The following is a 14,228-nucleotide window of genomic DNA, read 5'->3' as shown; positions in this document are numbered from 1 at the left end:
ATTGCGTTTAACATTAATTGGTAGAATACATTTATTAATACATTAATTCAAAACGGTTCTATTTCACAATAAACAATCTAAAAACAGGGCTTTAAGTGTAAAATACCAAACTTGTCCTTTAAGGCTGAAACAGAAATAATTAGCAAAACTTACTGATTTTCACTCCCGCATCCTGCCAGTCTGGCCCTCTTCGGCCTTACATCCACATCCCGCTCTTCCCCTAATTGAAGCTGTAATTAAAACAAACAGATTTAATCCATGTATATTAAAGGATTTTTAAAATGAAATTGAAATTTTTTTTTCTCAGGGCTCTGTTATAAATCTACCTGTGTGGGGCCAGCTCTGCGCTTCCTAGGGGAAGGCAGGAGTGGAGCCGCCTGCCGGACAGGCAAATCGTGAGGAGGTGAAGATCTATAAATACATAGAAATGTACGGTAAGAAACCTTTTTGGAAATAAACAAACTACTGTTAATGTTAAAGAAGCCCATGTAATATTTAAAAGGTAAAGACGAAAAATGGAGAGACGTTGTTAAACTTACTGAGGTACAGAGTTGTAATCAACTTTCATATCCACAAAAACATCTTCATTATTTTGCTGTAAATAAAACAAACAGTAATTTAAAACATGAATATAAAACTTTTTTTTACAATAAAATTGCCAATATTTGTGTTTATGGCTCTGATAAAAATGTACCTGTACCTGGGCAGACATTGGTGAGGGGAGGGCCGCAACCCGAGGCTCCTCAGGGAATGGAGCAGACACAGGAGCAGGTGAGGGGAGGGCCGCAACCCGAGGCTCCTCAGGGAATGGAGCAGACACAGGATCAGGTGAGGGGAGGGCCGCAACCCGAGGCTCCTCAGGGACTGGAGCAGACACAGGAGCAGGTGAGGGGAGGGCCGCAACCCGAGGCTCCTCAGGGAATGGAGCAGACACAGGAGCAGGTGAGGGGAGGGCCGCAACCCGAGGCTCCACAGGGACTGGAGCAGACACAGGAGCAGGTGAGGGGAGGGCCGCAACCCGAAGCTCCTCAGGGACTGGAGCAGACACAGGAGCAGGTGAGTGGAGGGACGCAACCCGAGGCTCCACAGGGACTGGAGCAGACACAGGAGCAGGTGAGGGGAGGGCCACAACCCAAGGCTCCTCAGGGACTGGAGCAGACACAGGAGCAGGTGAGTGGAGGGCCGAAACCCGAGGCTCCTCAGGGACTGGAGCAGACACAGGAGCAGGTGAGGGGAGGGCCGCAACCCGAGGCTCCTCAGGGACTGGAGCAGACACAGGAGCAGGTGAGGGGAGGGCCGCAAACCGAGGCTCCTCAGGGACTGGAGCAGACACAGGAGCAGGTGAGGGGAGGGCCGCAACCCGAGGCTCCTCAGGGACTGGAGCAACCACAGGAACAGGTAAGGGGTGGTCCTCATTCTCTTCATCCAAGGAGAGGTCCTCCATTGGAAAGTCCTCTTGATCTAAATCAGATGGACTCGCAAATACGGTGGGAAATCTAGAAACATATGTAAAAACTGTAAGTACTGTTTCTGCAAATGTTTAAGAATTATGCATCTGCTGTTAATTATTGTTTTTAAAAACAACCACAGTTCAAACTATAAAGATGACCTATTGCGTTTAACATTAATTGGTAGAATACATTTGCCCAAACTGATTTTATTAAAAATATTTTCTTTAAATATTGCATTAATCTGATTGTTCTGATCAATATGAATTGTATGACATTTACTGTACTAGTTCATTACTGTTATTATCAGTGTGTCAAATAAAATTCTGACAGATGCTGTAAGAGAATTTTAAATCTTTTCCAGATGCTGGTTTACATTCACCAGTCTTGAAACTTCAGTTACTGCGCATTACACTTTAAAATGCTGAATTGAACAAATAATTTTTTTTTTTTTTAGAAAAATAAGTTTCCCATACCTTACGATAAACCTGGAGAGGTCCTTTAGCTTCCTACCCCACCGCCCTTCTCTTTGGAGACGAAAAATCCACCTGTCCATCGTCTCTCTTGCCAGTCTGCAAGCCAACCGTGAGGTTTCGGCAAACCTAACCAGGGTAAGCCCTACCTTAAATCTGTAAGAGAGGAACATCATCATTATAAACCAACTCAGCTGTCTAACAATTATGCATCTGATAACAGTGTCTTAATCACAGGAAGACAAAACAAAATAATGTTTATGCAATGAAACTATTGAAGAGTCGGGAGTTCTTACTGGAATTCTGCAGACACACTTCCGCTACCAGACAAACGCACTAAATCGAAAACTAAAGTCTCCGCCCTTTCAGAAAGACTAGTCTCTGTCTCCATGATATCCTCCTAGAAATCACATTATCATCACAAACAGGTCATGTATTTATTACAGTGTAAGACTCGTTTGTATTGAAATGTACTTTTTTACCCTTTTGTGATGATAGAGATCAGAGTCCACATCCTTTTTATCTGTGGTACACAGTGGAACTGTGTACCAGAGATCATTCTTAGTTGGAAAAGCTGCTGAGAACAAAGCAGAGAGAGATGAAATAAAAAAACACTGATAGGTTTGTTAAAGTACCAATTCATAACAACATAAGATTATACTTTAGTATAATTTTCCACATTTGTACAAAAATTAAGTCTTACCGTTTGGAGGAGCTGATGGCAGCTTCAGAGATGATGTCTCCTCGGATGTCGCAACCCGAGGCTCCTCAGGGACTGGAGCAGACGCAGGAGCAGTTGAGGGTAGGGCCGCAACCCGAGGCTCCTCAGGGACTGGGGCAGACACAGGAGCAGGTGAGGGGAGGGCCGCAACCCGAGGCTCCTCAGGGACTGGAGCAGACACAGGAGCAGGTGAGGGGAGGGCCGCAACCCGAGGCTCCTCAGGGACTGGAGCAGACACAGGAGCAGGTGAGGGGACGGCCGCAACCCGAGGCTCCTCAGGGACTGGGGCAGACACAGGAGCAGGTGAGGGGAGGGCCGCAACCCGAGGCTCCTCAGGGACTGGAGCAGACACAGGAGCAGGTGAGGGGAGGGCCGCAACCCGAGGCTCCTCAGGGACTGGAGCAGACACAGGAGCAGGTGAGGGGAGGGCCGCAACCCGAGGCTCCTCAGGGACTGGAGCAGACACAGGAGCAGGTGAGGAGAGGGCCGCAACCCGAGGCTCCTCAGGGACTGGAGCAGACACAGGAGCAGGTGAGGAGAGGGCCCCAACCCGAGGCTCTTCAGGGACTGGAGCAGACACAGGAGCAGGTGAGGGGAGGGCCGCAACCCGAGGCTCCTCAGGGACTGGAGCAGACACAGGAGCAGGTGAGGGGAGGGCCGCAACCCGAGGCTCCTCAGGGACTGGAGCAGACACAGGAGCAGGTGAGGGGAGGGCCGCAACCCGAGGCTCCTCAGGGACTGGAGCAGACACAGGAGCAGGTGAGGGGAGGGCCGCAACCCGAGGCTCCTCAGGGACTGGAGCAGGCACAGGAGCAGGTGAGGGGGGGTTCTCCATTTGAAAGTCCTCTTGATCTAAATCAGATGGACTCGCAAATACGGTGGGAAACCTAGAAATATATGTAAAAACTGTAAGTACTGTTTCTGCAAATGTTTAAGAATCAAGCAGCTGCTGTTTATTATTGTATTTAAAAACAACCACAGTTTAAACTATAAAGATGACCTATTGCGTTTAACATTAATCGGTAGAATACATTTATTAATACATTAATTCAAAACCGTTTTATTTCACCATAAACCATCTGAAAACAGGGCTTTAAGTGTAAAATATCAAACTTGTCCTTTAAGGCTGAAACAGAAATAATTAGCAAAACTTACTGATTTTCACTCCCACATCCTGCCAGTCTGGCCCACTTCGGCCTAACATCCACATCCCGCTCTTCCCCTAATTGAAGCTTTGGAACTGTGTACCAGAGATCATTCTTAGTTGGAAAAGCTGCTGAGAACAAAGCAGAGAGAGATGAAATAAAAAACACTGACAGGTTTGTTAAAGTACCAATTCATAACAACATAAGATTATACTTTAGTATAATTTTCCACATTTGTACAAAAATTAAGTCTTACCGTTTGGAGGAGCTGATGGCAGCTTCAGAGATGATGTCTCCTCGGATGTCGCAACCCGAGGCTCCTCAGGGACTGGAGCAGACGCAGGAGCAGTTGAGGGGAGGGCCGCAACCCGAGGCTCCTCAGGGACTGGAGCAGACACAGGAGCAGGTGAGGGGAGGGCCGAAACCCGAGGCTCCTCAGGGACTGGAGCAGACACAGGAGCAGGTGAGGGGAGGGCCGCAACCCGAGCCTCCTCAGGGACTGGAGCAGACACAGGAGCAGGTGAGGGGACGGCCGCAACCCGAGGCTCCTCAAGGACTGGGGCAGACACAGGAGCAGGTGAGGGGAGGGCCGCAACCCGAGGCTCCTCAGGGACTGGAGCAGACACAGGAGCAGGTGAGGGGAGGGCTGCAACCCGAGGCTCCACACGGACTGGCGCACACCCAGGAGCAGGTGAGGGGAGGGCCGCAACCCGAGGCTCCTCAGGGTCTTGAGAAGTCTCAGGAGCAGGTGAGGCGAGGGCCGCAACCCGAGGCTCCTCAGGGACTGGAGCAGACACAGGAGCAGGTGAGGAGAGGGCCCCAACCCGAGGCTCCTCAGGGACTGGAGCAGACACAGAAGCAGGTGAGAGGAGGGCCGCAACCCGAGGCTCCTCAGGGACTGGAGCAGACACAGGAGCAGGTGAGGGGCGGGCCGCACCCCGAGGCGCCTCAGGGACGGGCGCAGACACAGGAGCAGGTGAGGGGGGGGGCGCAACCCGAGGCTCCTCAGGGACTGGAGCAGACACAGGCGCAGGTGAGTGGAGGGCCGCAACCCGAGGCTCCTCAGGGACTGGAGCAGACACAGGAGCAGGTGAGGGGAGGGCCGCAACCCGAGGCTCCTCAGGGACTGGAGCAGACACAGGAGCAGGTGAGGGGGGGTTCTCCATTTGAAAGTCCTCTTGATCTAAATCAGATGGACTCGCAAATACGGTGGGAAACCTAGAAATATATGTAAAAACTGTAAGTACTGTTTCTGCAAATGTTTAAGAATCAAGCAGCTGCTGTTTATTATTGTATTTAAAAACAACCACAGTTCAAACTATAAAGATGACCTATTGCGTTTAACATTAATCGGTAGAATACATTTATTAATACATTAATTCAAAACCGTTCTATTTCACCATAAACCATCTGAAAACAGGGCTTTAAGTGTAAAATACCAAACTTGTCCTTTAAGGCTGAAACAGAAATAATTAGCAAAACTTACTGATTTTCACTCCCACATCCTGCCAGTCTGGCCCACTTCGGCCTAACATCCACATCCCGCTCTTCCCCTAATTGAAGCTTTGGAACTGTGTACCAGAGATCATTCTTAGTTGGAAAAGCTGCTGAGAACAAAGCAGAGAGATATGAAATAAAAAAAACACTGACAGGTTTGTTAAAGTACCAATTCATAACAACATAAGATTATACTTTAGAATAATTTTCCAAATTTGTACAAAAATGAAGTCTTACCATTTGGAGGAGCTGATGGTGGCTTCAGAGATGATGTCTCCTCGGATGTCGCAACCCAAGGCTCCTCAGGGACTGGAGCAGACACAGGAGCAGGTGAGGGGAGGGAAGCTACCAGAGTCTACTAAGGCACTGGAGCAGACACAGGAGCTGGTGTGGGGAGGGCCGCAACCCGAGGCTCCTCAGGGACTGGAGCAGACACAGGAGCAGGTGAGGGGAGGGCCGCAACCCGAGGCTCCTCAGGCACTGGAGCAGACACAGGAGCAGGTGAGGGGAGGGCCACAACCCGAGGCTCCTCAGGGACTGGAGCAGACACAGAAGCAGGTGAGGGGAGGGCCGCAACCCAAGGCTCCTCAGGGACTGGAGGAGACACAGGAGCAGGTGAGGGGAGGGCCGCAACCCGAGGCTCCTCAGGGACTGGAGCAGACACAGGAGCAGGTGAGGGGAGGTTCTCCATTGGAAAGTCCTCTTGATCTAAATCAGATGGACTCGCAAATACGGTGGGAAACCTAGAAACATATGTAAAAACTGTAAGTACTGTTTCTGCAAATGTTTAAGAATTAAGCAGCTGCTGTTTATTATTGTTTTTAAAAACAACCACAGTTCAAACTATAAAGATGACCTATTGCGTTTAACATTAATTGGTAGAATACATTTATTAATACATTAATTCAAAACCGTTCTATTTCAACATAAACAATCTGAAAACAGGGCTTTAAGTGTAAAATACCAAACTTGTCCTTTAAGGCTGAAACAGAAATAATTAGCAAAACTTACTGATTTTCACTCCCGCATCCTGCCAGTCTGGCCCACTTCGGCCTAACCTCCACATCCCGCTCTTCCCCTAATTGAAGCTGTGGAACTGTGTACCAGAGATCATTCTTAGCTGGAAAAGCTGCTGAGAACAAAGCAGAGAGATATGAAATAACAAAACACGGACAGGTTTGTTAAAGTACCAATTCGTAACAACATAAGATTATACTTTAGAATAATTTTCCACATTTGTACAAAAATGAAGTCTTACCGTTTGGAGGAGCTGATGGCGGCTTCAGAGATGATGTCTCCTCGGATGTCGCAACCCGAGGCTCCTCAGGGACTGGAGCAGACACAGGAGCAGGTGAGGGGAAGGCCGCAACCCGAGGCTCCTCAGGGACTGGAGCAGACACAGGAGCAGGTGAGGGGAGGGCCGCAACCCGAGGCTCCTCAGAGACTGGAGCAGACACAGGAGCAGGTGAGGGGAGGTTCTCTATTGGAAAGTCCTCTTGATCTAAATCAGATAGACTCGCAAATACAGTGGGAAACCTAGAAACATATGTAAAAACTGTAAGTACTGTTTCTGCAAATGTTTAAGAATTAAGCAGCTGCTGTTTATTATTCTTTTTAAAAACAACCACAGTTCAAACTATAAAGATGACCTATTGCGTTTAACATTATTTGGTAGAATACATTTATTAATACATTTATTCAAAACCGTTCTATTTCACCATAAACAATCTGAAAACAGGGCTTTAAGTGTAAAATACCAAACTTGTCCTTTAAGGCTGAAACAGGAATAATTAGCAAAACTTACTGATTTTCACTCCCGCATCCTGCCAGTCTGGCCCACTTCGGCCTAACCTCCACATCCCGCTCTTCCCCTAATTGAATCTGTGGAACTGTGTACCAGAGATCATTCTTAGTTGGAAAAGCTGCTGAGAACAAAGCAGAGAGAGATGAAATAAAAAAACACTGACAGGTTTGTTAAAGTACCAATTCGTAACAACATAAGATTATACTTTAGTATAATTTTCCACATTTGTACAAAAATGAAGTCTTACCGTTTGGAGGAGCTGATGGCGGCTTCAGAGATGATGTCTCCTCGGATGTCGCAACCCGAGGCTCCTCAGGGACTGGAGCAGACACAGGAGCAGGTGAGGGGAGGGCCGCAACCCGAGGCTCCTCAGGGACTGGAGCAGACACAGGAGCAGGTGAGGGGAGGTTCTCCATTGGAAAGTCCTCTTGATCTAAATCAGATGGACTCGCAAATACGGTGGGAAACCTAGAAACATATGTAAAAACTGTAAGTACTGTTTCTGCAAATGTTTAAGAATTAAGCAGCTGCTGTTTATTATTCTTTTTAAAAACAACCACAGTTCAAACTATAAAGATGACCTATTGCGTTTAACATTAATTGGTAGAATACATTTATTAATACATTTATTCAAAACCGTTCTATTTCACCATAAACAATCTGAAAACAGGGCTTTAAGTGTAAAATACCAAACTTGTCCTTTAAGGCTGAAACAGAAATAATTAGCAAAACTTACTGATTTTCACTCCCGCATCCTGCCAGTCTGGCCCACTTCGGCCTAACCTCCACATCCCGCTCTTCCCCTAATTGAATCTGTGGAACTGTGTACCAGAGATCATTCTTAGTTGGAAAAGCTGCTGAGAACAAAGCAGAGAGAGATGAAATAAAAAAACACTGACAGGTTTGTTAAAGTACCAATTCGTAACAACATAAGATTATACTTTAGTATAATTTTCCACATTTGTACAAAAATGAAGTCTTACCGTTTGGAGGAGCTGATGGCGGCTTCAGAGATGATGTCTCCTCGGATGTCGCAACCCGAGGCTCCTCAGAGACTGGAGCAGACACAGGAGCAGGTGAGGGGAGGGCCGCAACCCGAGGCTCCTCAGGGACTGGAGCAGACACAGGAGCAGGTGAGGGGAGGGCCGCAACCCGAGGCTCCTCAGGGACTGGAGCAGACACAGGAGCAGGTGAGGGGAGGGCCGCAACCCGAGGCTCCTCAGGGACTGGAGCAGACACAGGAGCAGGTGAGGGGAGGGCCGCAACCTGAGGCTCCTCAGGGACTGGAGCAGACACAGGAGCAGGTGAGGGGAGGGCCACAACCCGAGGCTCCTCAGGGACTGGAGCAGACACAGGAGCAGGTGAGGGGAGGTTCTCCATTGGAAAGTCCTCTTGATCTAAATCAGATGGACTCGCAAATACGGTGGGAAACCTAGAAACATATGTAAAAACTGTAAGTACTGTTTCTGCAAATGTTTAAGAATTAAGCAGCTGCTGTTTATTATTCTTTTTAAAAACAACCACAGTTCAAACTATAAAGATGACATATTGCGTTTAACATTAATTGGTAGAATACATTTATTAATAGGGCTGCACGATTAATCGTTTTTAAACCGAAATCGCGATTTGGATGGGTGCGATTTTCGAATCGCAAAAGCGGCGATTATTTTGATTCAGTACTATCAAATATAACAATCATCTAGTACGCCGTTTTTGACAGTTCGCTTCATGCGCATTTTACGGTTGATGCAGTTTAAACCAATAGAGGGCATTAACACTGAGGTGCTGACTGAACGTCAGATAACGCCATTGCGCGTGCAGCAGTTCAACTCCCCAACAAAGTGTACGGCCATATGATTTCCGGACACGGACAGAATCGCTAAATGCATACAAATGGAATTAACTGCACAACGCAGAATGTCATGGAAGTTGGCAGATTTTGGATTCAGTCATTTTTAAAACCCATTATAACTTATTAACCGGCAAATGAGAGGACAGAAATGCGCGAAAACATTTCCCTTTTGTGTAATGTTGGACTTAAAGAAAGGTGTATATACGTCCGTTTCTCGTCATGAATCGCAAACAATGACAAGCGCCTCATCAGACTATAAGCAGGTTTCATTAAAGCCCGGAACACATCAGACGAAAGAGGTACATTATATTTTCTTGCACGCGCACATCCGCACCGCTTTGAAAGTATATTTACATGCATGAGGGTTCATGAAGCGCGAACACAGCAAGTAGTCAGCACACGCGTGATCACTAAACTTAAGTTTTCCTTCTTGTCTAATTGAACATAAACAGCTGGATGTTTATCAGTATATTGAAGCAGAGCAGTTTTAAAGCTGTCTTGTGTCTTAAAGTGACAGTAACCTGGTGCTTTCTGTGTCAGAAATGTTTATTACACACCAAAAATTAAAATCACTCCTTACTCTTAACTGAACAAGCTTCTGCAGCTCCACATTAAAAATCCTACAGTGAGGACTGTGCAGTGTTTTATTTGTATTTTTTGCTTATGTTAAATCATAGATTCTAATAACTAATATATTTACATTTATTACAGATGCCTGAAAAGTAAAACAAGAAGAGTACAGTCTTTTGATTTAAAGAAAAAACGAAACATTTGCTTGTCAGAAGCATTGTTGTAGTGACAGCCAAAATACATTGGCCTATAGCCCTATATGTTATTTAAAAAAAACTTTCAATACATTTTTGTTAAACTGTATTTTGTTTAATGTTCTTAGATTTAAAAAAAAGTGTGTCTGCAGAAGAGCAAAGTCTTGCAGACACCTTGGTACAATGTTTAAGAAGTATTAAATAAACAGTAGCACAGCATCTTTCTTTGGTGCTATTAAAACCACCACATCAAACCTGGATGTAGCTTTTTTATTATATACCAATGAATCGCACTTTAAATAGCAATTTTGATCAGAAAAATCGCAATTAGATTTTTTCCGAATCGTCCAGCCCTATTTATTAATACATTAATTCAAAACCGTTCTATTTCACCATAAACAATCTGAAAACAGGGCTTTAATTGTAAAATACCAAACTTGTCCTTTAAGGCTGAAACAGAAATAATTAGCAAAACTTACTGATTTTCACTCCCGCATCCTGCCAGTCTGGCCCACTTCGGCCTAACCTCCACATCCCGCTCTTCCCCTAATTGAAGCTCTGGAACTGTGTACCAGAGATCATTCTTAGTTGGAAAAGCTGCTGAGAACAAAGCAGAGAGATATGAAATAAAAAAAACACTGACAGGTTTGTTAAAGTACCAATTCATAACAACATAAGATTATACTTTAGAATAATTTTCCACATTTGTACAAAAATGAAGTCTTACTGTTTGGAGGAGCTGATGGCGGCTTCAGAGATGATGTCTCCTCGGATGTCTGCACCGCACGCCCAATGAGCGCCTCCTCCACCTGTGGAGCAACAGCACTGGTAGCGACTGCAGGCTCCGAGGGGCAAGCATCGCTTTCCACACTGCTACTCACAGAGTTGGAGGGCTCAGTGGGTTGAGGAGGTGCCGGGACATCCGGTCGAATGCTAACAAGTGGACGATCTTTTCTATATAAAAAGATCGTCGACCCATTTTCAAGATGAGAATAGGCCCTCATCAATTTATCAGGGCACTGACGTCCTGCACCTAAAATGACGACGACACTCATGACTTGAAACTCAAATAACACCTCTAACACAACAACAACAAGATGATAAACACGCTAGATATAATGCCTTGAACACTGACGACTACCAAAACCACACCGAACATACACCGAACTATAAACCCACAACTTTGTGATGAGCGCGCTGGCTTATATAGCTGCCGGAACTCTGATGTAATAATCACGACATCATAGCTCTCAATATGATGATGTCATCATTCATACACTGCGTTGCTACAGTTATTATAGTCAACATATTTATTATTTTTTATTTATATAAAATAGAAATGGATGTAATTAACTATTTTATTTTTTCTTTTGCAATCTAGTTTGTTGTTCAGCAATAAAATGCCTGTGAAAGACACAAACTTTTCTTCGCTCACCAGTAACTGTTTCACTTCCCACTTTCATCTCTTTAGTGAAAATACCCACTACCAACAAAAAAAGAAAAAACAAACCACATAAATGGAAACAATACCTACACAATGACATGATTTTATATATCTAAACAGTGGTATGCACAGACCTCCGCATGGGGCAGGTGCAGAAGGACAAAAGAAGGCCCTTTTTTCCTTTGTAACCGATGCTGATATATGTGATGCATAACTCACTGGTCAATCAAAAACACAGAAATTGTCAATTGTTTAATGAATTATTTTAATTTATTTAATAATTTATTACCATTACTAAATATTTTTTACTTTTGTTTGTTTCATTTGAAACAAAATACTGAGAATAAGAAAGGTTGTTGTGTGGTAACTACTGTATGTTCAATATAGTGGATATTAGTTTTTAATACATAAAAGATTCTTAGGCTTACACTGGTTTACCACAAATTAACAGCTTTTGCTACAGTAACCACAGCTTAACCATATTATTTATTAGTAAATATGGTAATACACTGGTAATCAATGTCAAAACCATGTTTTTACTCTTTTACCCATGGATAATTTTCACATAACCACAAAACTTAAATGTGTCAGTATATTAAAAAAACCTAATACTCACTGGACTGATAATATTTAAATAAGTACATGAGGACGGGCTAAACCATATTGTTAAACTGACTTGTATAAAAACAAATTGAATTTTTTTTTTTATTCAAAAATACGGACCCAAAATACGGTTTTTTATTTGTAATTGATTAAGCTTAAGTCTTAACACGCTGCCACATTTGTTTCATGTTTAATACACATTTACATGTTTCTTATTACCTGTCATGCGTTGATGACATCTTGTGATGTACAGTATGCGGTTAAGACACTGCTGTTAAGTTCATGTAAAGAAATCTCCACCTAGATGCACAGAGCTTCAGCTCCACGGCCAAAACCTCACATGTTCAAGTCGGATCTCACATTACTCTGTGGATTATCTGTTTAAATGAACAGACTTAACAAAGAATTTAAAAACACATAATGTTTATGAACATAATGGCATTTATTTGGGTTTTGCATATTCACCGGTGGTGCACAGCTGCATTACTATAACCTGAAAAAGAAAAAATACATCTATCATTCAGTGTTTACACAGATAGATCAGTATGAATTGTATGACATCTACAGTACTAGTTCACTACTGTTACTACAATTGTGCAAAAAAAAAATATATATATATATATATTTCTGACAGATGCTGTAGCAGCATTTTAAAGTTCAGATTTAATAACAGCTTGCGCCAGCGCAAACCATTATTCTGGCATTAAATAATGAGTGTGGGGATTATTACAGTGAACAATTAGCGTGAAAAGGCGTGGGCCAGTTATTTTTGTGATTGACCTTATTGCATATACATTTTTGGAAGTTTCAGATGCAAAATTTATTGGGGAAGAGTATTTAAATGATTCACACAACAAGATTTACTTGCATGTTGTTTGCATGTGTGAAATTACTGGTATTTGTGCCATTATTTAAAGACAAAAAAAGAAACCATTTGCACTTGAAAGGGCTGCGATTGTTGCTGATATAGGAGGCGAATCACAGAGATCAGAGAGCGCAAACGATTTTTTTCCACATAAAACAGTTTTAGAAGGCCAGAGGAACATATTATTCAAAAATATTGTTTGCAAAGCATTATATAAGGAAATAAAAGAGGATTCACTAGGAGAAGTCACACAATACCCAGTGTTTTAAAACTTCTTGTACAACTTCATTTTTTCTTTGCCGTGTTAGTTGGGATTTCACACCCCGCATTTTCACCTGTGATTTCCGTGGTGCTGAACTCAAGCGCATCAGGCGTTAACAGATCACCCGCACCTGCAGGAGCATCAGCTTCTATTTGCGACCCTAAACTAATTTGCGCTGCTTTTAGTAGAGATTGCGCTGGACCTTAAGAAAATCAGCTGCTGCGTCTGTGTTTTTTAATTTGCGCCTTTTTAGTAAATAAACCGCAGATATTACCACTCCCATCTGGGCTATTTGGGAATTGCGCCCTCACATTAATTTGGCCCGTTTAGTAAATCTGGCCCTAAATCTTTTCCAGACGCTGGTTTACATTCACCAGTCCAGAAACTAAAGTTACTGCTCTTTACACTTTAAACTGTTCAACACATTTTTTTCCCCACGGGACAAACAGATACCTCGCCCACAAAAAAAAGTTACCCATACCTTTCGGCAAACCTGTAAAGGTCAATCAGCTTCAGACCCCACCGCTCTTCTCTTCGTAGCCGAAGAATCCACCTGTCCATCGTGTCCCTTGCCAGTGTGCAAGCTAGCCAACCGTGAGGTTTGGGCAAACCTAAACAGGGTAAGCCCTACCTTAAATCTGTAAGCGAAGGACATCTTCATTTTAAACCAACTCAGCTCTTTAACAATTATGTATCTGATCACTGTGTCTTAATCACAGGAGAACAAAACAAAATAATGTTCATGCAATGAAACAACTGAAGATGCGGGTGTTCTTACCGGAAGCCTGCAGACACGTATCCGCAACCAGACACAAAGACTAAAGTCTCCGCCCTCTCGTGAAGACTACTAGTCTCCGTCCCCATGATATAATCCTAGAAATCACATTATCATCACTTATGTTATGTATGTATTAAATTGTAAGACTACTGAACACTCTGGCTTGAATTATAATTTAATTTATTTTACTCTTTTGTGATGATAGAGATTCACAAAACTCTCTATACAACATCTTTAAAGAAAACACAAGCTGACAAAATCTCACCTGTGGTGTGTAGACTGAAGGTGTTTCTCAATGTCAAGGGTACATCCTAGGCAGGACTGGTCGTTCCAAGTTACTTCCTTCAGAGGCAAGGCGAGGCTCCTCTTAGCATTCGGAGAACACATAAATGGAACAGGCTAGCAAGTGCACGTTATTGCATTATTACGTCAGTAATAATAAGATGTGCTTTCGCCACTGCGCGCATAGGATTGTGGGTGATTTCAGAGTGCGAAGAGCGTGAAGGCTACACATATGCATCCTTTCCTGTGTATGGGATATTTTTCGACGGATGTCGATGACGTAGCATCCT

At 43.9% G+C, this 14,228-nt stretch overlaps 2 protein-coding genes across 2 annotated transcripts in view; both read right to left on the bottom strand.

The window, feature by feature from the left end:
- Nucleotides 1-314: 314 nt before the first annotated feature.
- Nucleotides 315-13,701, bottom strand: LOC129429213 (uncharacterized). The gene is made up of 19 exons (XM_073855456.1): nucleotides 13,657-13,701; nucleotides 13,360-13,516; nucleotides 12,217-12,244; nucleotides 11,971-12,128; nucleotides 11,283-11,366; nucleotides 11,140-11,187; nucleotides 10,432-10,737; nucleotides 6,306-6,416; nucleotides 5,522-5,593; nucleotides 5,290-5,394; nucleotides 4,044-4,115; nucleotides 3,814-3,918; nucleotides 2,625-2,696; nucleotides 2,404-2,498; nucleotides 2,218-2,321; nucleotides 1,925-2,077; nucleotides 701-1,496; nucleotides 540-595; nucleotides 315-411 (listed from the first exon to the last, which is right to left on the bottom strand). The coding sequence occupies exons 4-19, from the start codon at nucleotides 11,975-11,977 to the stop codon at nucleotides 315-317; spliced, it is 2,283 nt and encodes a 760-aa protein (XP_073711557.1). The 5' UTR covers nucleotides 11,978-12,128; nucleotides 12,217-12,244; nucleotides 13,360-13,516; nucleotides 13,657-13,701.
- Nucleotides 6,326-14,228, bottom strand: part of LOC129429211 (uncharacterized) — a 66,197-nt gene continuing 58,294 nt past the window's right edge. The window contains exon 16 of the mRNA XM_073855454.1: nucleotides 6,326-6,372. The gene's annotated coding sequence lies outside the window, so the exon portion shown is untranslated. The remainder of the gene's footprint in view (nucleotides 6,373-14,228) is intronic.

The sequence above is a fragment of the Misgurnus anguillicaudatus genome, chromosome 18 (assembly GCF_027580225.2).
Source record: "Misgurnus anguillicaudatus chromosome 18, ASM2758022v2, whole genome shotgun sequence".
Taxonomy (NCBI): Eukaryota; Metazoa; Chordata; class Actinopteri; order Cypriniformes; family Cobitidae; genus Misgurnus; species Misgurnus anguillicaudatus.
Note: the sequence above shows the minus strand (reverse complement) of the source record. Positions and strands in the feature narration are given on the sequence as shown.